The sequence below is a fragment of the Oncorhynchus nerka genome, linkage group LG12, assembly GCF_034236695.1.
Source record: "Oncorhynchus nerka isolate Pitt River linkage group LG12, Oner_Uvic_2.0, whole genome shotgun sequence".
NCBI lineage: Eukaryota > Metazoa > Chordata > Actinopteri > Salmoniformes > Salmonidae > Oncorhynchus > Oncorhynchus nerka.
In genome coordinates this window covers 80,176,151-80,204,028 of record NC_088407.1, presented here as the reverse complement: position 1 = coordinate 80,204,028, position 27,878 = coordinate 80,176,151, and the positions used below count along the sequence as shown (strand labels likewise).

At 46.4% G+C, this 27,878-nt stretch overlaps 1 protein-coding gene across 1 annotated transcript in view; it reads left to right on the top strand.

Moving 5' to 3' along the window:
• The window catches only part of adgrf3a (adhesion G protein-coupled receptor F3a), a 40,994-nt gene that overhangs the window by 10,129 nt on the left and 2,987 nt on the right, over window positions 1-27,878 (top strand). The window contains exons 2-14 of the mRNA XM_065025855.1: window positions 2,084-2,139; window positions 2,307-2,319; window positions 3,687-3,818; window positions 4,073-4,228; window positions 4,527-4,633; window positions 4,879-4,937; window positions 5,026-5,147; window positions 10,809-11,024; window positions 11,455-11,709; window positions 11,851-11,991; window positions 14,130-14,314; window positions 18,361-18,555; window positions 18,720-20,042. Coding sequence (XP_064881927.1) covers window positions 2,084-2,139; window positions 2,307-2,319; window positions 3,687-3,818; window positions 4,073-4,228; window positions 4,527-4,633; window positions 4,879-4,937; window positions 5,026-5,147; window positions 10,809-11,024; window positions 11,455-11,709; window positions 11,851-11,991; window positions 14,130-14,314; window positions 18,361-18,555; window positions 18,720-20,042 — 2,960 coding nt within the window. The remainder of the gene's footprint in view (window positions 1-2,083; window positions 2,140-2,306; window positions 2,320-3,686; window positions 3,819-4,072; window positions 4,229-4,526; window positions 4,634-4,878; window positions 4,938-5,025; window positions 5,148-10,808; window positions 11,025-11,454; window positions 11,710-11,850; window positions 11,992-14,129; window positions 14,315-18,360; window positions 18,556-18,719; window positions 20,043-27,878) is intronic.

Below are 27,878 nucleotides of genomic sequence, written 5' to 3'. Positions count from 1 at the left end.
CTAGCCGGGAGATGCGCCTGGCTCACGGCTAACTGGTACTAGCTTCGTGGCAGTGGCGTTACCCTAATCCTATTGATTTATTTAGAATTCAAGCCACACTTAACCAGCATGGCTACCACAGCATTCTGCAGCGATACGCCATCCTAGCTGGTTTGCGCTTAGCGGTACTATCATTGTTTTTTCAACAGGACAATAACCTCACACACCTCCAGGTTGTGTAAGGGTTATTTGACCAAGAAGGAGAGTGATGGAGTGCTGCATCAGATGACCTGGCCTCCACAATCACCCAACCTCAACCCAATTGAGATGGTTTGGGATGAGTTGGACTGCAGAGTGAAGGAAAAGCAGCCAACAAGTGCTCAGCATTATGTGGGAACTCCTTCAAGACTGTTGGAAACGCATTCCAGCTGGTTGAAAGAATGCCAAGCGTGTGCAAAGCTGTCAACAAGCCAAATGTGGCTACTTTGAAGAATCTCAAATATAAAATATATTTTGATTTGTTTACACTTTTTTGATTACTACATGATTCCATATGTGTTATTTCATAGTTTTGATGTCTTCACTATTATTCTACAATCTATAAAATAGTAAAAATAAAGAAAAACCCTTGAATGAGTAGGTGTGTCCAAACGTTTGACTGGTACTGTATATGCTGAAATGCATTACTCATACATGGGCATGGTAGTACTGTTTATTAAAAATATACTTTGTGAATAGTCCTGTAGTCTTTTTCAAATGAAAGCCGCCCAAAATATGCCGACTTCATTCAGAGTCCAAAGTATAGGCCAATGCATGTTTTCTCATTTTTCATTTGCATATTTTGTTAAAATATTTCAGAAAAATTGTTATACAAAAACATCTTATATTTACATCCACATTCAACTGGTAAAGGTTTTATATGTTTATTAAAGATACAAAATAATATAAACTGTTAGGGTGTGGTGCCTGGCCAGGTGTACTATCCAGGCTGCCTGTAAAAGCAGTACTAAAGTATTATGCATTCTACTGACCTTCTAAAACATTCCAAATGACAACAAATACGTTATGATAGATTTTGATTAAGAAATCTTTCATATTTGAATGTGTATTTCAGACTCCATAACATCCATAACGGCAGTTTTACCTCTCTAACGTTACGATGGTCATGACAGTCTTCAAAATGATCGTTTATGTGTTCAGCTAAGCTTTTCCTTCCAATTGGCATGTTTTGACCTAAGACTTACAAACTCACAGACTTTTGTTCAGTCTTCATGTAACATCCATAACACTTATTAGCTTTATTTCTCCAACATGCCAATATTTAGAAATCCACTTTTTTGGGGCATATACAGGGTATACCAGTGGAAGCTGGTGGGAGGAGCTATAGGACTCATTGTAATATGTGGAATGGAATTAATGGAATGGTATCAAACACATCAAACATATGGAGCTGTATCCCTATAGCTCCTCCCACCTGCCTCCACTGGTATACACTCACCCCAGGGGGTACTATAGACACACACATCAAACATATGGAGCTGTATCCCTATAGCTCCTCCCACCTGCCTCCACTGGTATACACTCACCCCAGGGGGTACTATAGACACACACATAAAACGTTTCATTCTGTGAAATGTCCATAAATGCTGGAATTGCCCCTCTATTTCATTATGTGGGGATATTAACCTACATTTTAATGAATGGACCATTGAACAGTAGGACATTGAAACCGATTGTGCCTTTATTAACCCTGTGAATAAGAATTATTTCCATTTCATGATTAGGTCCAGATTCAAATCTGGGCCTGGTCATATATGGCCCTTCATGTTTGAGGATGTTTACTGTGTGTGTGTGTGTAATCCAAAATGGGTAAATAATCAAACATTTGTTATACCAGTAAGTCTGTCAACAATGTTTTGTGTTCATGTGTTCCTGTATTTATTCAATGTAACAACAGTGAAAAACAACTCCCAAGTGAACATGGGTTTATCCAAGTATTGACAGTTCCACTGACCGTTATCTTGTTGGGATGGAATGTAAATGACCTACAACTGTGTTTCTGCTGTACACCAACTGCCATTTCTATCTCTGTCTCCATCTGAAGGTTACAAAATGAAGACTTTCATTCTTTTATATTTTCTAGGACTAACTTGCAACAAGGTTGGTCAAGATTTCAGCTATATGTTTGTAGCAAACCAAATACTTAATTACAAACTTGAAAATTGGCCCGATTCCATAATAATTGTATAATGTATCTTTCTGGTTTGTTCCTGCTGAACATATGTACTTGAGTAATAATGGGATGTGTTTTTGTTGCTGTTGCTCAGGTCTCTGCAAATGGTAAGCTCATTTACATTTTTTCCCTATTTTGAAGACAATGTCTACCTCCTAAATGGCACCCTTTTGGTCCACTACCCTAATCCTATTCCCTTTTGGTCCACTACCCTAATCCTATTCCCTTTTGGCCCACTACCCTAATCCTATTCCCTTTTGGCCCACTACCCTAATCCTATTCCCTTTTGGTCCACTACCCTAATCCTATTCCCTTTTGGCCCACTACCCTAATCCTATTCCCTTTTGGCCCACTACCCTAATCCTATTCCCTTTTGGTCCTCTACCCTAATCATATTCCCTTTTGGTCCACTACCCTAATCCTATTCCCCTTTGGTCCACTACCCTAATCCTATTCCCTTTTGGCCCATTACCCTAATCCTATTCCCTTTTGGCCCACTACCCTAATCCTATTCCCTTTTGGTCCACTACCCTAATCCTATTCCCTTTTGGTCCACTACCCTAATCCTATTCCCTTTTGGTCCACTACCCTAATCCTATTCCCTTTTGGTCACTACCCTAATCCTATTCCCTTTTGGTCCACTACCCTAACCCTATTCCCTTTTGGTCCACTACCCTAATCCTATTCCCTTTGGTCACTACCCTAATCCTATTCCCTTTTGGTCCACTATCCTAATCCCTTTTGGTCCACTACCCTAATCCTATTCTCTTTTGGTCCACTACCCTAACCCTATTCCCTTTTGGTCCACTACCCTAATCCTATTCCCTTTTGGCCCACTACCCTAATCCTATTCCCTTTTGGTCCACTACCCTAACCCTATTCCCTTTTGGTCCACTACCCTAATCCTATTCCCTTTTGGCCCACTACCCTAATCCTATTCCCTTTTGGTCCACTACCCTAACCCTATTCCCTTTTGGTCCACTACCCTAATCCTATTCCCTTTTGGCCCACTACCCTAATCCCATTCCCTTTTGTGTACTACTTTCAGCAAGGGATAGCTGCAGGTAGCCTCCTACAACCAGACTGATCTCCCGAGATTGTCAGATCAGTCTGGTTGTAGGAGGCTAGGCTCCAAATATCATCTGGGACATTATCTATAGTCTGGAAGCAATCCAGAAATGAAGGTGCCACAAGGGTTGTTGGGGTCAATTCCATCTAGATTCAGTTAATTCAGGAAGCATTTGACTGAATATACATTAAATTGACCCCAACCCTGCCATATAGCTAACACAGTAATACGACAGGACTCCATAATCATGACATAATGCTGCTGATAGAGGTATGGGTAAACAGTGAGCATCTGACAATTTATCATTTGCATGCCCGCTCTTACCCTGAATTCCTTGTACAGTACTTCAAACTTTACATACTCTATTTCTAAAGTATGTTTTGCATGGTGTTTTGCATGTTTCAGGCAACTCAACAAAAGTCTACTATATGGTACTGAGGACTGAGGCGTCCATACCAGACAACCGTATTGATGCTATACTCAAATCTTTTAAAATGGACAATCCTGTGAGTGTTGACACCCTTAACGTTACAACAGGTAAATATGTATACAATACTGTAGCTGGTTTACTAATGTAGTATCATATACTCTAACATGGGAAACATTGCATTAGTAAACCTACTGTAAAAACACACACAAGTCTAACCCTGTGTCTATTCAGTATAGGCCTATATAAAGCAAACTCTATATATGTGCCTACACATTGTGTTCCCTTCATTTTCATTTGATTTCCATTTCATTTATTTTGGGGTAAATATTGCTAAAATTATGCATTGAAATTATTTCAACAGATTGTGTCCCTCTTCAAAACAAAACTCAGTGCAAATGCACACCAGGGCATATCTGGAGTGTTGCAGTGTGTCAGTCTTCACCTAACTGTTGTAAACTAAAAAACTGCACATTTGAAACCACAGAAACAAAACCAATGTGCCTCCCTGAAACAAGAGGTATTCTATTCTGTGTGTGTGTGTGTGTGTGTGTGTGTGTGTGTGTGTGTGTGTGTGTGTGTGTGTGTGTGTGTGTGTGTGTGTGTGTGTGTGTGTGTGTGTGTGTGTGTGTGTGTGTGTGTGTGTGTGTGTGTGTGTGTGTGTGTGTGTGTGTGTGTGTGTGTTAATCCAAAAATAAAATGTGTACATAATCGAACATACCAGCCTGTCAACAGTTTGCATTTTCCACAAGCCAGTTCAAAGACAGAATGCAAAAGGCCCAGTACACATTGCAAATAATGATCTCTTTTATTCACAGTTACTGTCATTGGACACCTTAACATAGCTGGAAGGGTATATTTTGAAAGTTACAGCAATCCAAATTCTAATGAATATAAAGCCTTGCATGATGAATTACTGCCAAAGGTATTTGTCAAATTTATACTGTACATATAAAAATGGTTTAAAATATGGGAATGGGTTACTAGAATGTTCTAATGACACACACAGAATGAAGACAGGAACTTTAATTTAGAGGGAGATATATTATTTAGATATATTATTGCAAATTCCATATTAAACTATGTTGACAATATACTCTTCACAGATCTCTGTGCATGATCATTCTTAATTCGTTTTTTATATGCAAACCATTTCTTTCTTTGTTTTAGCTGAAAGCGGTGTACAGTACATTGAATTCATTTGATGACATACGCATCACCGGGTTCGGGTAATTCAGCTCGTTTACAAATGATGTTACGTTTTTTGTGGGATCGACATACAGTAGACCTGATCTTGTCCCTTGTTTTTGCTTTAAGTCGTGGTAGTGTCATCATCGCTTTTGAAATGAACCTCAACGACGTTTCAGCTGATGTCCTTGCAAGCAAAACAGCAGAATTGGAAAAAATACTGAATTCTACGTTCACGCTAGAGACAGCAGGTATGTCTATCTAAATCAGGGGCTAGCTACATCGGGGGCCGTATGTATCAAGCATCTCACAGTATGAGTGCTGATTTAGTATCAGTATGGCCTTTTAGATCACAATGGCTGTGCTTATTTACACAGGCAGCCAATTCTGACCTTGTTTCTCAAATTGCCCAATTAGTGGCAAAAGAGCTAATCTGATTAGTGACAAAATATTAGAATTGGTCTGACTGTATGAACACAGTTCATTAATAATAGTATATGGACAAGGGGACCTGATCCTAGATCAGCATTCCTACTCTGGGATGCTTGATACAGTGCATTCGGAAAGTATTTAGACCTCTTCACTTTTTCAACATTTTGTTATGTTACAGCCTCATTCTAAAATGTATTAAATTGTTTTCCCCCCCTCATCAATCTACACATAATACACCATAATGACAAAGCAAAAACACGTTTTTAGAAATTGTTGCAAATGTATAAATAAATAAAAACTGAGATATCACATTACTCAGTACTTTGTTGAAGCACCTTTGGCAGCAATTACAGCCTCAAGTCTTCTTGGGTATGACCCTACTACAAGCTTCGCATGTGATGTCTAATATTAAAGAAGTCTTGAGGTATTGCTTGACTGAGGTAGAGTACCTTATAATGAGTTGTAGATCACAATATCTACCAAGAGAGTTCTCATCTATATTATTCGTAGCCGTCTATTTACCACCCCAGACCAATGCTGGCACTAAGACCGCACTCAACCAACTCTATAAGGCCATAAGCAAACAAGAAAATGCTCAACCAGAAGCAGCGCTCCTAGTGGCCGGGGACTTTAATGCAGGCTAACAAATCCGTTTTACATTTTTCTACCAGCATGTCACATGTGCAACCAGAGGAAAAAAGAACTAGGCCACCTTTACTCCACACACAGAGACGCGTACAAAGCTCTCCTCCCACCCTCCATTTGGAAAATATGACCATAATTCTATCCTCCTGATTCCTGCTTACAAGCAAAAACTAAAGCAGGAAGTACCAGTGACTCGCTGAATATGGAAATGGTCAGATGACGTGGATGCTACGCTACAGGACTGCTTTGCTAGCACAGACTGGAATTTGTTCCGCGATTCATCCAATGGCATTGAGAAGTATACCACCTCAGTCAACGGCTTCATCAATAAGTGCATCGACAACATCGTCCCCACAGAGACCGTACATACATATCCCAACCAGAAGCCATGGATTACAGGCAATATCCTCATCAAGCTAAAGGCTAGAGCTGCCGCTTTCAAGGAGTGGGACACTAATCCGGACGCTTCTAAGAAATCCCGTTATGCCCTCAGACGAACCATCAAACAAGCAAAGCGTCAAAATAGGATGAAGATTGAATCCTACTACACCGGCTCTGATGCTCATCGGATGTGACAGGGCTTGAGAACTATTACTGCCTACAAAGGGAATCTAGACGCAAGCTGTCCAGGCGAGCTAAAGGCCTTTTATGCTCGCTTCGAGGCAAGCAACATTGAAGCATGCACTAGAGCACCAGCTGTTCTGGATGACTGTGTGATAACGCTCTCGGTAGCCGATGTGAGCAAGACCTTTAAACAGGTCAACATTCACAAAGCCGCAGGGCCTGATGGATTACCAGGACGTGTACTCAAAGCATGCGCGGACCAACTGGCAAGTGTCTTCACTAACATCTTCAACCTCTCCCTGACTGTCTGTAATACTTACATGTTTCAAGCACACCACCATAGTCCCTGTGCCAAAGGAAGCGAAGGTAACCTGCCTAAATTATTATCGTCCCATAGCACTCACGTCGGTAGCCATGAAGTGCTTTGAAAGGCTGGTCATGGCTCACATCAACAGCCTCCTCCCAGATACCCTAGACCCACTCCAATTTGCATACCGCCCCAACAGATCCACAGATGATGCAATCTCAATCCCCACTGCCCTTTCCTACATGGACAGAAATAACACCTATGTGAGAATGCTGTTCATTGACTACAGCTCAGTGTTCAACACCATAGTGCCCACGAAGCTCATCACTAAGCTAAGGACCCTGGGACTAAACACCTCCCTCTGCAATTGGATCCTGTACTTCCTAACAGGCCGCCCCCAGGTGGTAAGGGTAGGCACACAACACGTCTGCCACGCTGATCCTCAACACTGGGGCCCCTCGGGGTTGTGTACTTAGCCCCCTCCTGTACTCCCTGTTCACCCACGACTGCATGGCCAAACACGACTCCAGCACTATTATTAAGTTTGCTGACGACACAACAGTGAAGATGAGACAGTCTATAGGGAGGAGGTCAGAGACCTGGCAGTGTGGTACCAGGACAACAACCTCTCCCTCAATGTGAGCAAGACAAAGGAACTACAGGAAAAGGCGGGCCAAACAGGCCCCCATTAACATCAACAGGGCTGTAGTCGAGCGGGTTCCTTGATGTCCACATCACCAAACAAACTATCATGGTCCAAACACACCAAGACAGTCGTGGGCACGACAAAACCTTTTCCCCCTCTGGAAACTGAAAAGATTTGGCATGGGTCCCCAGATCCTCAAAAAGTACTACAGCTGCACCATTGAGAGCACCCTGACCAGTTGCATCACCGCCTGGTATGGCAACTGCTCGGCATCTGACCGTAAGGAGCTACAGAGGGTAGTGCGTAAAGCCCAATACATCACTGGGGCCAAGCTTCCTGCCATCCAGGATCCATATAATAGGAGGTGTCAGAGGAAAGGCCATAAAATTGTCAGAAACTCTAGTCTCCCAAGTCAAACTGTTTTCTCTGCTACCGCACGGCAAGCAGTACCGGAGCGCCAAGTCTAGGTCCAAAAGGCTTCTTAACAGCTTCTTACCCCAAGCCATAAGACTGCTGAACAATGAATCAAATGCCCCCCCCCCTATTTGTTTTGTACACTGCTGCTACTCACTGTTTATTATCTATGCATAGTCACTTCACCCCTACCTACATGTACAAATTACCTCAACTATCCTGTACACTGACTCGGTACCGGTACCCACTGTATATAGCCTTGTTATTGTTATGTTATTTGATATGTATTTGGGGAGTTTCTCCCATTCTTCTATGCAGATCCTTTCAAGCTCTGTCAGGTTGGATGGGGAGCGTCGCTGAACAGCTATTTTCAGGTCTCTCCGGAGATGTTAGATCGTGTTCATGTCTGGGCCCTGGGTGGGCCACTCAAGGACATTCAGAGGCTTTTCCCACTCCTACTGTCTAGGCTGTGTGCTTAGGGTCGTTGTCCTGTTGGAAGGTGAACCTTCGCCCCAGTCTGAGTCGTTATCCTGTTGGAAGGTGAACCTTCGCCCCAGTCTGAGACCCTGAAAGCTCTGGAGCAGGTTTTCATCAAGGATCTCTCTGTAATTTACTCCATTCGTCTTGGGCTCCCGAGTGGCGCAGCGGTCTAAGGCACTGCAGTGCTAGAGGTGTCACTACAGACCCTGGTTTGATACCAGGCTGTACCACAACTGGCTGTGATCGGGAGTCCCATAGGGCGGCACACAATTGGCCCGGGAGGGTTTGGCCGTCATTGTTAAGCCGTCATTGTAAATAATAATTTGTTCTTAACTGACTTGCTTAGTTTAATAAAGGCAAAAATATATATAATAATAATCTTTCCCTCGATCCTGACTAGTCTGCCAGTCCCTGAACAACATCCCCACAGCATGATTCTGCCACCACCATGCTTCACTAGTCTCCCAGTCCCTGAACAACATCCCCACAGCATGATGCTGCCACCACCATGCTTCACTAGTCTCCCAGTCCCTGAACAACATCCCCACAGCATGATGCGGCCACCACCATGCTTCACCGTAGGGATGGTATTGGCCAAGTGCTGAGCGGTGCCTGGTTTCCTCCAGATGTGACGCTTGGCATTCAGGGAAAAGTTCAATCTTGGCTTCATCAGACCAGACAATCTTGTTTCTCATGGTCCGAGATTCTTTAGGTGCCTTTTGGCAAACACCATGTGGGTTGTCATGTTTCTTTTACTGAGGAGTGGCTTCCGTCTCGCCACTCTACCATAAAGGCCTGATTGGTGGAGTGCTGCAGAGATGGTTGTCCTTCTGGAAGGTTCTCCCATCTCCACAGAGGAACTCTAGAGCTCTGTCAGAGTGACCATTGGGTTCTTGGTCACCTCCCAGATCAAGGCCCTTCTCCCCCGATTGCTCAGTTTGGCCGGGTGGCCAGCTCTAGGAAGAGTCTTGGTGGTTCCAAACTTCTTCCATTTAAGAATGATGGAGGCCACTGTGTTTTTGGGGACCTTCAATGCTGCAGAATATTTTTGGTACCCTTCCCCAGATCTGTGCCTCTACACAATCCTGTCTCGGAGCTCTACAGACAATTCCTTTGACCTCATGGCCTGGTTTTTGCTCTGACATGTACTGTCAACTTTAGGACCTTGTATAGACAGGTGTGTGCCTTTCCAAATCATGTCCAATCAATTGAATTTACCACAGGTGGACTCCAATTAAGTTGTAGAAACATCCCAAGGATGATCAATGGAAACAGGATTCACCTGAGCTCAATTTTGAGTCTCATAGCAAAGGATCTGAATACAATTTCTTTTTTAATTATACATTTTTTTTAATTAAAAAAAAACCTGTTTAAACTTTGTCATTATAGGGTCTTGTGTGTAGATTGCTGAGGAAATATTTTTTATTTAATACATTTTAGAATAAGGCCGTAACATAACAACGTGAAAAAAGTCAAGGGGTCTGAATACTTTCCGAATGCGCTCTAGGCCTATATATTTAGTTCCTTCTGTCTTGTTCTTTCTGCATCTTGATTATTTGTATTTTTTGCATGACAGAGAATTGACTTAGAGTTGTAATGAAGGGATGTAAGGGCTATTACCTGAAACACACAACCTGTTTCTGTTTATTTAGTGAAGGCTAGATGTTTATTTAGTGAAGGCTAGATGTTTATTTAGTGAAGGCTAGATGTTTATTTAGTGAAGGCTAGATGTTTCTTTAGTGAAGGCTAGATGTTTATTTAGTGAAGGCTAGATGTTTATTTAGTGAAGGCTAGATGTTTATTTAGTGAAGGCTAGATGTTTCTTTTTTTGTACCTTTTTTTCCAAGTCGGATGTGTCTAAAGATCTGCTGGAGACAGAATAGGCTGTGGGGCCTACTGACCTTGGAGTTTGTGGGTGTGCTCTGTTCCATGCCAGCCTGGGCGGCTCGAGGCAGATGGGGTTGAGCGCAACCTCTGACAATAATATTTGTTTCATGTTTTTGAGGGTTTGGAAGCTAAGCAGGCCAAGTTAGTAGGGACACAGGGAGGGCTACACAGGGCAAAGTTTAACAAAGGCATACTGCTCCTGTATTAAACTTATGCGAAATTGTTTATTCTATTCTACTGAGCCTTTTTCTTTGTCTTCGTATTATATTTTGTTATTTCTTATTGTTGTTGCATTGTCCAGAAGGAATCTGCAAGAAAGCATTTCATTGGACGGTGTATATAATGTGTATCCTGAACATACGACTGATAAAACTTGAAACCATTTCAAAGAGCGTTACAAAGAAAAGGGGGGAAACTCACCTCTTCCACCACCAATGTGTAGTAGCACCCTGTGGTGATGCACAGCTCACCACATATCCACTAGCATGGTGGAGAGGTGAGAAGCTACTAAATGTTCTGTGTACTTTTCTCTTACAGGTGTCGTTGAGATCATAGTACCAGAAGGCCCGGTAAAATATGATTCTAATCAGACAATTCTCTGCCAAGCCAAGGAGGACATGAAACCAAATGAATGGGTTTTGACAAGGAGTGATGGTAAAACATTTGACGTAACAACAGGTACTGATGCTACAGTGATACCCACTAGTAGGAAGACTGAAATTCACCTCAGACAGGCAACGGAGATCTGGGAAGGTATGTGTTATCTGTTATTTTGTATGGTGTTGTAGAAGATGATAGGACAGGTCACAGGGCCAATTAGATAGTGTGTGTGTTCCAAATGGCACGTTATTACCTATAGGATCTGGTCATAAGTAGGGCACTGTCAAAGGTAAAGGTTGCTACTTGGGACACATTCATTATTTGCTCATATCCATGCAATTTTCATAGTTTTTCTCTATGCTGAAAGGTCTGTGCAGATATAGGCCTACGGTTTGTGAAGTGGAGTTCTTTGGGTGAATTGCAGTCTTATTATGATGAGTCGTCTGAGGACTTGTGCTAGCTCCCATAACTAATGCCTAGGCTTTAAGTCAGTGAGCTAACGTGGTCTTGAGTCACGCAGACTAACTCATTGTAAGATAAAACAGTAAAACATGTTTCTCTTTTCATTTTCATTTAACTGCAGGGCTGTACACGTGTGTCTTCAATCCAAAATCATCCAATGTGACCATAGAGCACAAAGCCAGTGCAACACTAAACATAGCGCTCCTGCCACAAATTGACATTAGTAGCACGCCCCAATTTCCAGACTGTTACAAGAAATATAATCCAAATGATAGAATCTTTGTCAGAGTTCAATGTGAAATTATGAATAGCACTGAAAACTACAATGTGACATGGAATTACACCAACACTGAAACTCCATTAAATGAACAAAAAGGTAATTTTCTGCCCTTCATGGTCCTCACATGTTAATTACGCTATGTTTAAGACTGTATGTTATAACAATTGCTATTAAAATGCAATTAGGAGCACAGTTGAACACATTTGACATTAAATCTTGTAATTTATCCCTCCACAGATGTTACCGGTACTGGCATAATTTACAGGATTGATACGACAGTCAGCTGCAGCAGTTTACAAGAGCCAGCTGTAACATGTACATTTATGAACATCCTGTCCCAAGAGAAAAATGCTACTGTCAATATCCCTGTTATCTACAGTAGGTTTTCAGTACCATTATCCAGCATGAACAGTGTATTTTGCCATATGAACAATTATGCTCTGAATTGGTGCAGTAACATTCAGCGGCATACCCCAATCTTCTTGGAATGGGTAACAAACGCAAGCATATTTTCAGTGAAATCTAAGATAAATATACTGAACAAAAATATAAAAATGCAACATGGAACAATTTCAAACATTTGATTGAGTTACAGTTCATATAAGGAAATCAGTCAATTGAAATAAATGTATTAGGCCCTATCTGTGGATTTCACATGACTGGGCAGGGGAGCAGCCATGGGTGGGCCTGTGATGGAACAGGGCCACCCACTTGGGAGCTACCCTAGCCAATCAGAATGAGTTTTTCCACACAAAGGGTTTTATTACAGACATAAATATTCCTCAGTTTCATCAGCAGTCTGGGTGGCTGGTCTCAGACAATCACACAGGTAAAGAAGCTGGATGTGGAGGTTCCTGGGCTGGCGTGCTTACACGTGGTCTGCGGTTGTGAGGCAGGTTGGACGAACTGCCAAATTCTCTAAAACGATGTTGGAGGCGGCTTATGGTAGAGAAATTAACTTTAAATTCTCTTGCAACAGCTCTTGCGGACATTACTGCAGTCAGCATGCCAATTGCATGCTCCCTTAAAACTTTTTTGAGTGGCCTTTTATTGTTCCCAGCACAAACTGCACCTGTGTAATGATCATGCTGTTTAATCAGCTTCTTGATATGTCACAACTGTCAGGTGGACGGATTATCTTGGCAAAGGAGAAATGTTAATTAACAGGGATGTAAAGAAATTTGTACACACAATTTGAGAGAAAAAGTTTTGTGTATATGGAAACATTTGGGGATATTTTATTAAAGCTCATGAAACAATGGGACCAACACTTTACATGTTGACTTTATATTTTTGTTCAGTATAGTATCATTTTTTAAATTCTTGGGTGAGTTCCAGGACGACTTCATTGCATTGCATCAATCATGGGTTGTGTGACACGTCATCGACTTCAGTCGGGCATCAGATTGCTATATCATATGTGGTTATCATCCTATCCAGGTATCAGATTACTATATCATATGATGTGGCTATCATGCTATCCAGGTATCAGATTACTATATCATATGATGTGGTTATCATCCTATCCAGGTATCAGATTACTATATCATATGATGTGGCTATCATCCTATCCAGGTATCAGATTTCTATATCATGTGATGTGGCTGTCATCCTATCCAGGTATCAGATTTCTATATCATATGATGTGGCTATCATCCTATCCAGGTATCAGATTTCTATATAATATGATGTGGCTATCATCCTATCCAGGTATCAGATTTCTATATCATGTGATGTGGCTGTCATCCTATCCAGGTATCAGATTTCTATATCATATGATGTGGTTATCATCCTATCCAGGTATCAGATTACTATATCATATGATGTGGCTATCATCCTATCCAGGTATCAGATTTCTATATCATATGATGTGGCTATCATCCTATCCAGGTATCAGATTACTATATCATGTGATGTGGCAGTCATCCTATCCAGGTATTGTGAGATCTGGCAGGCAGCTTCAAAGTAGTCGACCTGGAACTCAACCATTGTCTTGAACTTCTGAAACTAAGCAGGGTTGGTCCCTGAATGGGAGACCAGATGCTGCTGGAAGTGGTGTTGGAGGGTCAGTAGGAGGCACCCCTTCCTCTGGTCTAAAAAAAATATCCCAATGCCCCAGTGACGCCTTGTGTAGGGTGCCGTCTTTCGGATGGCACGTTAAAACTGGTGTACTGACTCTCTGTGGTCACTAAAGATACCATGACACTTATCGTACGAGTAGGGGTGTTAACCCCGGTGTCCTGGTTAAATTCCCAATCTGGCCCTCATACCATCATGGTCACCTAATAATCCCCAGTTTACAATTGGCTCATTCATCCCCCTCCTCTCCCCTGTAACTATTCCCCAGGTTGTTGCTGTAAATGAGAATGTGTTCTCAGTCAATTTACCTGGTAAAATAAGGGTTGAAAACATAGATTTTTTTAAAGCCACCCTATTTATTGTTCATCTAAATGGTGAAAATTTGTCTTGAATATCTATTTCTTACTTATTGTCAACGATTCTGTTTATTTCCACAGGCAATTCAAAATTTTGTCCTGCTGAAGGTGACTGGTCAAACGCAAAGGCTGACTTTACGGCGGTGCTGAAGTGTAAAAATGGTATTGGAAAAACCGAGAGACGGTGTTTGAGTGATGGAGTTTGGGAGGAGGAAATATCTAACTGTGTGAATGTAGATCTACATGACATCCTAATTGATTCACAGGTATTAAAACATATCATCCTAATTGATTCACAGGTATTAAAACATATCATCCTAATTGATTCACAGGTATTAAAACAAATCATCCTAATTGATTCACAGGTATTAAAACAAATCATCCTAATTGATTCACAGGTATTAAAACAAATCATCCTAATTGATTCACAGGTATTAAAACAAATCATCCTAATTGATTCACAGGTATTAAAACAAATCATCCTAATTGATTCATTGGGTTGAGCGTGCAGAGATTGACACAGAGACAGGGAGGCTTTAGTCCGAAAAAACTACTTTACTAAGACAGAAAATAAATATATCAAAGAAATAACTTAGGTTTTGCTCGGTCTTTCTTCTCTCTCTTAATTAACTGGTGTCTGTCTCTCTCCCTTCTCTCCCGCGGTGTGCCATCGTGCTCCTTTTATTTAGCCTCCACGGCTGGTTAGCACTTTCCTCTAATTACCTCCACTTAGCTGTCCGTGTCGGGGTGCCCAGCTCCCATATGCCCTGCAGAGGGAGCCAACGTCGCCTCACGTAATCTCCCCTCTATTACCATCCCCCAGGGTAGACCTCCTGGGACACCACAACCAATATTGAATTTTAAAAGCACCTTTAAAATAATTTTAAAATCCCTTTAATATAAACCATATGAATAATTCTATAAATGATGGTTTTTAATATGCATAAAACTTGCTAAAGTGACAAAATTCAGCATCCCTCCGCACAACCTCTGTGCCTTCTAGGAAGATCTTAATAAACAGCTGGGCCTCACTACCCCCTTAATACGCCAATGATCAGCCATTTGGACTTAATAAACAGCTGGGCCTCACTACCCCCTTAATACGCCAATGATCAGCCATTTGGACTTAATAAACAGCTGGGCCTCACTACCCCCTTAATACGCCAATGATCAGCCATTTTGACTTAATAAACAGCTGGGCCTCACTACCCCCTTAATACGCCAATGATCAGCCATTTGGACTTAATAAACAGCTGGGCCTCACTACCCCCTTAATACGCCAATGATCAGCCATTTGGACTTAATAAACAGCTGGGCCTCACTACCCCCTTAATACGCCAATGATCAGCCATTTGGACTTAATAAACAGCTGGGCCTCACTACCCCCTTAATACGCCAATGATCAGCCATTTGGACTTAATAAACAGCTGGGCCTCACTACCCCCTTAATACGCCAATGATCAGCCATTTGGACTTAATAAACAGCTGGGCCTCACTACCCCCTTAATACGCCAATGATCAGCCATTTTGACTTAATAAACAGCTGGGCCTCACTACCCCCTTAATACGCCAATGATCAGCCATTTGGACTTAATAAACAGCTGGGCCTCACTACCCCCTTAATACGCCAATGATCAGCCATTTGGACTTAATAAAAGGCTGGGCCTCACTACCCCCTTAATACGCCAATGATCAGCCATTTGGACTTAATAAACAGCTGGGCCTCACTACCCCCTTAATACGCCAATGATCAGCCATTTTGACTTAATAAACAGCTGGGCCTCACTACCCCCTTAATACGCCAATGATCAGCCATTTGGACTTAATAAAAGGCTGGGCCTCACTACCCCCTTAATACGCCAATGATCAGCCATTTGGACTTAATAAACAGCTGGGCCTCACTACCCCCTTAATACGCCAATGATCAGCCATTTGGACTTAATAAACAGCTGGGCCTCACTACCCCCTTAATACGCCAATGATCAGCCATTTTGACTTAATAAACAGCTGGGCCTCACTACCCCCTTAATACGCCAATGATCAGCCATTTGGACTTAATAAACAGCTGGGCCTCACTACCCCTTAATACGCCAATGATCAGCCATTTGGACTTAATAAACAGCTGGGCCTCACTACCCCCTTAATACGCCAATGATCAGCCATTTGGACTTAATAAACAGCTGGGCCTCACTACCCCCTTAATACGCCAATGATCAGCCATTTGGACTTAATAAACAGCTGGGCCTCACTACCCCCTTAATACGCCAATGATCAGCCATTTGGACTTAATAAACAGCTGGGCCTCACTACCCCTTAATAAACACGCCAATGATCAGCCATTTTGACTTAATAAACAGCTGGGCCTCACTACCCCCTTAATACGCCAATGATCAGCCATTTGGACTTAATAAACAGCTGGGCCTCACTACCCCCTTAATACGCCAATGATCAGCCATTTGGACTTAATAAACAGCTGGGCCTCACTACCCCCTTAATACGCCAATGATCAGCCATTTGGACTTAATAAACAGCTGGGCCTCACTACCCCCTTAATACGCCAATGATCAGCCATTTGGACTTAATAAACAGCTGGGCCTCACTACCCCCTTAATACGCCAATGATCAGCCATTTGGACTTAATAAACAGCTGGGCCTCACTACCCCCTTAATACGCCAATGATCAGCCATTTGGACTTAATAAACAGCTGGGCCTCACTACCCCCTTAATACGCCAATGATCAGCCATTTGGACTTAATAAACAGCTGGGCCTCACTACCCCCTTAATACGCCAATGATCAGCCATTTGGACTTAATAAACAGCTGGGCCTCACTACCCCCTTAATACGCCAATGATCAGCCATTTGGACTTAATAAACAGCTGGGCCTCACTACCCCCTTAATACGCCAATGATCAGCCATTTGGACTGCAAAGTTCTAACAGTCTAATAAATACATTTCATAAATGCTATCAGAAAAATGATCCTTCACTTGTGTTTATGAAGGTCTTGGGTAACAGAAGAAGAAAAAGAAAAAAAGTATTTAAAAAACAATAGGATTTTTATTAGTTAATGTTACTGTAAGTGTAAATGATGTAAATGTAAGCCATCTGCTGCAGCATGCTCATGTGTAGAGCACAAAGGAACAATGGTTATTCTTGGAAAAAGTGGTATTTTCAAATAAAGCTAATCTCTTACATTTCAAGTGTTATTTGGCAAAGGTTAGTGAAACCTCACAATATGTTCTGTGATACTATACTACTTTAATATTTGAAAAAGTAACTTAAAAACGGCTTATAACAGGAATTATGCTTAAATTATAATAATCATAAGTGTTAAATATACTTATTTAAGACAAGTCAAGGGCAGAGGGGGACATTGCAGAGACATTTCCATTTTAAATGAATTACTATGCAGTCAAAATGACTGGGATCGGAGCTTCTAGTGTTAACCCACTTCACCCCAAAATGACTGGGATCGGAGCTTCTAGTGTTAACCCACTTCACCCCAAAATGACTGGGATCGGAGCTTCTAGTGTTAACCCACTTCACCCCAAAATGACTGGGATCGGAGCTTCTAGTGTTAACCCACTTCACCCCAAAATGTCTAAAAATGTTCACCATCATTGTAAAGTTATTTTGTTGCTTTGACAAAGTGATTTCTGAAGATTATCATTTATTTATTTATAGATAAGAAAGGCTAGAAATGGGTTTTTTTTTGCGAAGAATTAAATTGCCATTCCCTGTTGTCAGACGTGGATTGATTTACGGCTGATTTAAGATGAAATCGTCAACCCTGTTATGGTCAACTCTTACTTTAGTTGGCACCTATTATACATAGTCTTTTTTTACGTCTTTTTTTCTGAAGTTGAACATGTGCTCTTTATGACCGAATGTTAAAATTAGGGGAAATTAACAACAACAACAAAAATGGGGGGGCCGAGTTACACTTCTCAAAAGGCACTGAATTGGTGGATCGAACCGTAGACCCATTCATTCTAGAATAATAGAACTTAAAATGCCTCATGAGCTTAGTTCAACTGCTGTACCCACAATATATTATCTTGTTTTTTATTCCATTGTTCGTAAACCATGTATTTGTAAACAAACACTAGCTTCAGAACATGGTTAAAACTATCATTTTGATCTTATTCAGAGTGGTTACATTTTTCCAGCCCCATTCCTCAGCTGTTTCCCAAAACAAGTGGCGGGGTGGCCGTATTGTCATTTAAATGACTTTTAGTTATTATAAGGGCATCTATTCTAAACTGCTCTAAACTGTAGTTTTTGTATGCATTTTCTTTCTATCATTACAGAACCTTGCAATAGGACTTGGATCAGTTGAGAAAAATTCTGCAAACATATTTTCACGTCTGAAATCTTCCACCGATAAATCAGAATCCATCAACACTTATGCTAATGTGAATGCTTCGGTGTCCATTCTCTTCACCATGAACAACGCAATCAACGAATCTCAAAAAAATTACACACTGAATAAGGCTCAATTACAAGTAAGTATAATCCAAAATCATCTTTACCAGAATGTTATTTATCTGTTCTTCAGTATGATTTATAATAACAAAAGATTAAGTAAACAGAAATGTTTATTTTTTTTTTTAAATGAAGTCGACTAAAATATGACCCCCCCTCCCCCTCCCCTCCCCCCCTTTTTCAGGATGCTCTAATATCATCCAGCAATCTTTTGGATAGCAGTCTTGAAAAGTCATGGATTTTTAAACCTGACCTTGTCAACAGATCCATGGCTGAAAGATATCTGATTTCTGTTGAGGGCCTGGTTAAACAGTCAGATGTCGAGAGTACCACATACCAACACACAAACATAGAGTTGAATGGCTGTAAACCTCAGCCGGAGAAAAATTGTGTGAACAAAGTTTTCAATGTCACCGTAACCATGGGGACTGGCTCCATGATGGTTAAAACTATAGGTTTTAAATCTCTCAGTAAATATCTACCAAAGCTGCAACAAACAGACGCTGATCCAAACAGCATCGTGGTGTCCACTTCCATTGGTCAAGGATCTGCAGATATCTCAATAGACTTCCAGTTGATCAGTGAAAGGCCCCGCAACCACAAGATACAGTGTGTATATTGGGATTTTACAATAAGCCAGTGGTCTGGTAAAGGTTGTGTATGGGGTGGTCCTGATAACGAAAACCATTGTGAATGCACCCACTTATCCTCATTCACCACCCTCATGTCAAAGAAACCAGAGAATCTTCCCTATATGACGGAGATAACCTATGTGGGCTTGAGCGTCTCAATTGTCTCACTTCTCTCCTGTCTAGTGATAGAATGTCTTGTGTGGAAATCTGTTGTCAAGTCCAGCGTGTCGTATTGTCGCCACACAGCCCACATTAACATCTGCCTGTGTTTACTGGTAGCTGACTGCAGCTTTCTCGCCTCAGCTTTTCCCGACATGATCCCAGAGAATTGGTGTCAGATCTTTGTGGTAATTAAGCATTTATGCTACCTGTCCATGTTCTTCTGGATGTTGTGCCTGAGTATCATGGTTCTCCATCAGATGATATTTGTGTTCCATCAGATGAGCAAGAAGGTTTGCTTGGGACTGTGTTTTTCTGTTGGCTATTGCTGTCCACTGTTAATTGTTTTCATTACATTTATCACCTACAACAGTGGCCAGAAGGACTACTACTACACCACCGAGGCTTGTTGGCTGATTTATGAAGGTTCTCTAAAGGGCTCGATCTTTGCGTTCCTTCTGCCTGTTGGCATTATTGTAGTAGTCAATGTGTTCTGCATGCTAGTAGTTATCATAAGGCTCCTGAGACCAAGTCTTGAAGTCAACACTAAGGATGAAAAAGAAGTGGCCAAAGGTATCCTAAAAGCGGTTGTCCTCCTAACCCCAATCTTTGGAGGGACATGGATTTTTGGATTTTTTGTTTTGATGTTTGACATCACCAAAGGACCTATAGCCTACCTGGTGAACTACACCTTCACTCTGTTGAACGCATTCCAGGTAAGACTGAGATTAGGTTTGGGTCAATTCCATTTCAATTCAGTCAACTGTGTAATTGTCTTTTGATCAAACCCTGTAATTGTCTTTTGTAATGTAGAGGCAGGGGGTTAGGAAGCAGGTGCAGAGTTTAATATAAACAAACATGTACAGATACAAAAACAAGGAATGCATCTGAACATGGAAACAGAGACAATAATGCCGGATGGGAAATACCAACAGAGTGCTATATATAGGGGGAGTAATCAGGGAAGGTCCAGGTGTGCCTGATGATGAGGCTCAGGTGTGAGTAATGAATGGTTGCCAAGACCAACGGTTAGTAAACCGGCGACGTCTAACGCAGGAGGGGAGGAGTAGGAGTAGACAACGTCTAACGCAGGAGGGGAGGAGTAGGAGTAGACGACATCTAACGCAGGAGGGGGGGAGCAGGAGTAGATGACGTCTAACGCAGGAGGGGAGGAGCAGGAGTAGACGACGTCTAACGCAGGAGGGGAGGAGTAGACAACGTCTAACGCAGGAGGGGAGGAGTAGACAACGTCTAACGCAGGAGGGGAGGAGCAGGAGTAGACTACGTCTAACGCAGGAGGGGAGGAGCAGACGACGTCTAACGCAGGAGGGGGGAGTAGACGACGTCTAACGCAGGAGGGGAGGAGTAGACGACGTCTAACGCAGGAGGAGGGGAGGAGGACGACGTCTAACACAGGAGGGGCGGAGTAGACAACGTCTAACGAGGAGGAGGAGTAGGAGTAGACGACGTCTAACGCAGGGGGAGTAGACGACGTCTAACGCAGGAGGGGAGGAGTAGACAACGTCTAACGCAGGAGGGGAGGAGTAGACAACGTCTAACGCAGGAGGGGAGGAGTAGACGACGTCTAACGCAGGAGGGTGGGGTAGACGACGTCTAACGCAGGAGGGAGGAGTAGGAGCAGACGACGTCTAACGCAGGAGGGCGGGTAGACAACGTCTAACGCAGGAGTGGAGGAGTAGGAGTAGACGACGTCTAACTCAGGAGGGAAGGAGTAGGTGACGTCTAACGCAGGAGGAGCGGAGGAGTAGACAACGTCTAACGCAGGAGGGGAGGAGCAGGAGTAGACGACGTCTAACGCAGGAGGGGGAGTAGACGACGTCTAACGCAGGAGGGGAGGAGTAGACGACGTCTAACGCAGGAGGGGAGGAGTAGACGACGTCTAACGCAGGAGGGGAGGAGTAGACGACGTCTAACGCAGGAGGGGAGGAGTAGACGACGTCTAACGCAGGAGGGGGGGTAGACGTCGTCTAACGCAGGAGGGGCGGAGTAGGAGTAGACGACGTCTAACGCAGGGGGGGGTAGACAACGTCTAACTCAGGAGGGGAGGAGTAGGAGTAGGCGACGTCTAACGCAGGAGGGGAGGAGGAGTAGGCGACGTCTAACGCAGGAGGGGAGGAGTAGACGACGTCTAACGCAGGAGGGGAGGAGTAGACGACGTCTAACACAGGAGGGGCGGAGTAGACAACGTCTAACGCAGGAGTGGAGGAGTAGGAGTAGACGACGTCTAACGCAGGGGGGGAGTAGACGACGTCTAACGCAGGAGGGGAGGAGTAGACAACGTCTAACGCAGGAGGGGAGGAGTAGACAACGTCTAACGCAGGAGGGGAGGAGTAGACGACGTCTAACGCAGGAGGGTGGGGTAGACGACGTCTAACGCAGGAGGGGAGGAGTAGGAGTAGACGACGTCTAACGCAGGAGGGGCGGAGTAGACAACGTCTAACGCAGGAGTGGAGGAGTAGGAGTAGACGACGTCTAACTCAGGAGGGAAGGAGTAGGTGACGTCTAACGCAGGAGGGGGGAGTAGACGACGTCTAACGCAGGAGGGAGGAGTAGACGACGTCTAACGCAGGAGGGGAGGAGAGACGACGTCTAACGCAGGAGGGAGGAGTAGACGACGTCTAACGCAGGAGGGGGTAGACGACGTCTAACGCAGGAGGGGAGGAGTAGACGACGTCTAACGCAGGAGGGGGGGTAGACGTCGTCTAACGCAGGAGGGGCGGAGTAGGAGTAGACGACGTCTAACGCAGGGGGGTAGACAACGTCTAACTCAGGAGGGGAGGAGTAGGAGTAGGCGACGTCTAACGCAGGAGGGGAGGAGGAGTAGGCGACGTCTAACTCAGGGGAGGAGGAGTAGACGACGTCTAACTCAGGGGAGGAGGAGTAGACGACGTCTAACGCAGGAGGGGAGGAGTAGGAGTAGACGACGTCTAACTCAGGAGGGGAGGAGTAGGCGACGTCTAACGCAGGAGGGGAGGAGTAGACAACGTCTAACGCAGGAGGGGCGGAGGAGTAGACGACGTCTAACGCAGGAGGGTGGGGTAGACGACGTCTAACGCAGGAGGGGAGGAGTAGGAGTAGACGACGTCTAACGCAGGAGGGGCGGAGTAGACAACGTCTAACGCAGGAGTGGAGGAGTAGGAGTAGACGACGTCTAACTCAGGAGGGAAGGAGTAGGTGACGTCTAACGCAGGAGGGGCGGAGGAGTAGACAACGTCTAACGCAGGAGGGGAGGAGTAGACGACGTCTAACGCAGGAGGGGAGGAGTAGACGACGTCTAACGCAGGAGGGGAGGAGTAGACGACGTCTAACGAGGGAGGGGGTAGACGTCGTCTAACGCAGGAGGGGCGGAGTAGGAGTAGACGACGTCTAACGCAGGGGGGGGTAGACAACGTCTAACTCAGGAGGGGAGGAGTAGGAGTAGACGACGTCTAACTCAGGAGGGGAGGAGTAGGCGACGTCTAACGCAGGAGGGGAGGAGGGAGGGAGGGGAGAGGAGTAGACGACGTCTAACTCAGGAGGGAGGGAGAGGACGTCTAACTCAGGAGGGGAGGAGTAGGCGACGTCTAACGCAGGAGGGGCGGAGGAGTAGACAACGTCTAACGCAGGAGGGGCGGAGCAGGAGTAGACGACGTCTAACGCAGGAGGGGCGGAGCAGGAGTAGACGACGTCTAACGCAGGAGGGGAGGAGGAGTAGACGACGTCTAACTCAGGGGAGCAGGAGTAGATGACGTCTAACGCAGGAGGGGAGGAGCAGGAGTAGACGACGTCTAACGCAGGAGGGGAGGAGTAGACGACGTCTAACACAGGAGGGGAGGAGTAGACGACGTCTAACGCAGGAGGGGGGGTAGACGTCGTCTAACGCAGGAGGGGCGGAGTACACAACGTCTAACGCAGGAGTGGAGGAGTAGGAGTAGACGACGTCTAACGCAGGGGGGGGGAGTAGACGACGTCTAACGCAGGAGGGGAGGAGTAGACGACGTCTAACGCAGGAGGGTGGGGTAGACGACGTCTAACGCAGGAGGGGAGGAGTAGGAGTAGACGACGTCTAACTCAGGAGGGGAGGAGTAGGCGACGTCTAACGCAGGAGGGGAGGAGGAGTAGACGACGTCTAACTCAGGGGAGGAGGAGTAGACGACGTCTAACTCAGGAGGGGAGGAGGAGTAGACGACGTCTAACTCAGGAGGAGGAGCAGGAGTAGGCGACGTCTAACGCAGGAGGGCGGAGGAGAGACAACGTCTAACGCAGGAGGGGCGGAGCAGGAGTAGACGACGTCTAACGCAGGAGGGGCGGAGGAGTAGACGACGTCTAACGCAGGAGGGAGCAGGAGTAGACGACGTCTAACGCAGGAGGAGGGGTAGACGACGTCTAACGCAGGGGGGGGGCGGGAGTAGACGACGTCTAACGCAGGGAGGGGGACAGACGTCTAACTCAGGAGGGAGGGTAGGAGTAGGCGACGTCTAACGCAGGAGGGGAGGAGTAGACGACGTCTAACGCAGGAGGGGAGGAGTAGACGATGTCTAACGCAGGAGGGAGGAGGAGTAGACGACGTCTAACTCAGGGGAGCAGGAGTAGACGACGTCTAACGCAGGAGGGGAGGAGTAGACGACGTCTAACGCAGGAGGGGAGGAGTAGACGACGTCTAACGCAGGAGGGGGAGTAGACGACGTCTAACGCAGGAGGGTGGGGTAGACAACGTCTAACGCAGGAGGGGAGGAGTAGGAGTAGACGACGTCTAACGCAGGAGGGGGGAGTAGACGACGTCTAACGCAGAAGGGGAGGAGTAGACGACGTCTAACGCAGGAGGGAAGGGGTAGACGACGTCTAACGCAGGAGGGGCGGAGGAGTAGACAACGTCTAACGCAGGAGGGGAGGAGTAGACGACGTCTAACGCAGGAGGGGGGTAGACGACGTCTAACGCAGGAGGGGGGAGGAGTAGACGACATCTAACGCAGGAGGGGGGAGGAGTAGACAACGTCTAACGCAGGAGGGGCGGAGCAGGAGTAGACGACGCCTAACGCAGGAGGGGGAGTAGACGACGTCTAACGCAGGAGGAGGGTAGGAGTAGACGACGTCTAACTCAGGAGGGGGGAGGAGTAGGCGACGTCTAACGCAGGAGCGGAGGAGTAGACAACGTCTAACGCAGGAGGGGGGAGGAGTAGACGACGCCTAACGCAGGAGGGGGGCAGGAGTAGACAACATCTAACGCAGGAGGGGAGGAGTAGGAGTAGACGACATCTAACTCAGGAGGGGGTAGACAACGTCTAACGCAGGAGTGGAGGAGCAGGAGTAGACAACGTCTAACGCAGGAGGGGGGAGTAGACAACGTCTAACAGGAGGAGGGAGGAGTAGACGACGTCTAACGCAGGAGGGGGTAGACAACGTCTAACGCAGGAGGGGAGGGAGGAGCAGACAACGTCTAACTCAACGGAGGAGTAGGGAGCCTAACTCAGGGGAGTAGACGACGCCTAACTCAGGAGGGGGGAGGAGTAGACGACGTCTAACGCAGGAGGGGAGGAGCAGGAGCAGACAACGCCTAACTCAGGAGGGGAGGAGGAGTAGGCGACGTCTCTAACGCAGGAGGAGGGGGAGGAGGAGGAGACGACGTCTAACGCAGGAGGGAGGAGGAGAGACGACGTCTAACGCAGGAGGGGAGGAGTAGGCGACGTCTAACGCAGGAGGGCGGAGGAGTAGACGACGTCTAACGCAGGAGGGGGAGGAGTAGACGACGCCTAACGCAGGAGGGGAGGAGCAGGAGTAGACGACGTCTAACACAGGAGGGGCGGAGTAGACGACGTCTAACGCAGGAGGGGGGAGTCGTCTAACGCAGGAGGGCGGAGTAGACAACGTCTAACGCAGGAGGGAGGAGTAGGAGTAGACGACGTCTAACGCAGGAGGGGAGGAGTAGACGACGTCTAACGCAGGAGGGGAGGAGTAGACGACGTCTAACGCAGGAGGGGAGGAGTAGACAACGTCTAACGCAGGAGGGGAGGAGTAGACAACGTCTAACGCAGGAGGGGAGGTAGGAGACAGACGACGTCTAACGCAGGAGGAGGGGGTAGACGACGTCTAACGCAGGAGGGGAGGAGTAGACGACGTCTAACGCAGGAGACAACGTCTAACTCAGGGAGGAGTAGACGACGTCTAACTCAGGGGAGGAGTAGGCGACGTCTAACGCAGGAGGGGAGGAGGAGTAGACGACGTCTAACTCAGGGGAGGAGGAGTAGACGACGTCTAACTCAGGAGGGAGGGGTAGACGACGTCTAACTCAGGAGGGGAGGAGTAGGCGACGTCTAACGCAGGAGGGGCGGAGGAGTAGACAACGTCTAACGCAGGAGGGGCGGAGCAGGAGTAGACGACGTCTAACGCAGGAGGGGAGGAGGAGTAGACGACGTCTAACTCAGGGGAGGAGGAGTAGACGACGTCTAACTCAGGAGGGGAGGAGTAGGAGTAGACGACGTCTAACTCAGGAGGGGAGGAGTAGGCGACGTCTAACTCAGGAGGGGCGGAGGAGTAGACAACGTCTAACTCAGGAGGGGAGGAGTAGGCGACGTCTAACGCAGGAGGGGCGGAGGAGTAGACGACGTCTAACGCAGGAGGGGCGGAGCAGGAGTAGACGACGTCTAACGCAGGAGGGGAGGAGCAGGAGTAGACGACGTCTAACGCAGGAGGGGAGGAGCAGCAGTAGACGACGTCTAACGCAGGAGGGGAGGAGTAGACGACGTCTAACGCAGGAGGGGAGGAGTAGACGACGTCTAACGCAGGAGGGGAGGAGTAGACGACGTCTAACGCAGGAGGGGGGGTAGACGTCGTCTAACGCAGGAGGGGCGGAGTAGACAACGTCTAACGCAGGAGTGGAGGAGCAGGAGTAGACGACGTCTAACGCTAGAACGCCTAACGAGGAGGGGAGGAGTAGACGACGTCTAACGCAGGAGGGGAGGAGTAGACGACGTCTAACGCAGGAGGGTGGGATAGACGACGTCTAACGAGGAGGGGAGGAGGGGAGCGGCCTAACGCAGGAGGGGGGAGTAGACGACGTCTAACGCAGGAGGGGGGAGTAGACGACGCCTAACGCAGGAGGGGAGGAGTAGACGATGTCTAACGCAGGAGGGGAGGAGTAGACGACGTCTAACGCAGGAGGGGGGTAGACGTCGTCTAACGCAGGAGGGCAGAGTAGGAGTGGCAGAGCAGGGACGCGTCTAACAGGGGGTAGACAACGTCTAACTCAGGAGGAGGAGTAGGGTAGACGACGTCTAACTCAGGAGGGAGGAGTAGGCGGCGTCTAACGCAGGAGGGGAGGAGAGTAGACGACGCCTAACTCAGGGGAGGAGGAGTAGACGACGTCTAACTCAGGGGGAGGAGTAGGAGCAGACGACGTCTAACTCAGGAGGAGGAGAGGCGACGTCTAACGCGACAACGTCTAACGCAGGAGGGAGGAGCAGGAGTAGACAACGTCTAACGCAGGAGGGGAGGAGCAGGAGTAGACGACGTCTAACGCAGGAGGGGAGGAGGAGTAGACGACGTCTAACTCAGGGGAGCAGGAGTAGACAACGTCTAACGCAGGAGGGGAGGAGTAGACGACATCTAACACAGGAGGGGAGGAGTAGACGACGTCTAACGCAGGAGGGGGGGTAGACGTCGTCTAACGCAGGAGGGGCGGAGTAGACAACGTCTAACGCAGGAGTGGAGGAGTAGGAGTAGACGACGTCTAACGCAGGGGGGGGGAGTAGACGACGTCTAACGCAGGAGGGGAGGAGTAGACGACGTCTAACGCAGGAGGGGAGGAGTAGACGACGTCTAACGCAGGAGGGTGGGGTAGACGACGTCTAACGCAGGAGGGGAGGAGTAGGAGTAGACGACGTCTAACGCAGGAGGGGCGGAGTAGACAACGTCTAACGCAGGAGTGGAGGAGTAGGAGTAGACGACGTCTAACTCAGGAGGGGAGGAGTAGGCGACATCTAACGCAGGAGGGGCGGAGGAGTAGACAACGTCTAACGCAGGAGGGGAGGAGCAGGAGTAGACGACGTCTAACACAGGAGGGGGGGGAGTAGACGACGTCTAACGCAGGAGGGGAGGAGTAGACGACGTCTAACGCAGGAGGGGAGGAGTAGACGACGTCTAACGCAGGAGGGGAGGAGTAGACGACGTCTAACGCAGGAGGGGCGGAGTAGGAGTAGACGACGTCTAACGCAGGGGGGGGTAGACAACGTCTAACTCAGGAGGGGAGGAGTAGGAGTAGACAACGTCTAACGCAGGAGGGGCGGAGTAGACAACGTCTAACGCAGGAGTGGAGGAGTAGGAGTAGATGACATCTAACGCAGGGGGGGTAGTCAACGTCTAACGCAGGAGTGGAGGAGTAGGAGTAGACAACGTCTAACTCAGGAGGGGAGGAGTAGGCGACGTCTAACGCAGGAGGGGAGGAGGAGTAGACGACGTCTAACTCAGGGGAGGAGGAGTAGACGACGTCTAACTCAGGAGGGGAGGAGTAGGAGTAGACGACGTCTAACTCAGGAGGGGAGGAGTAAGAGTAGACA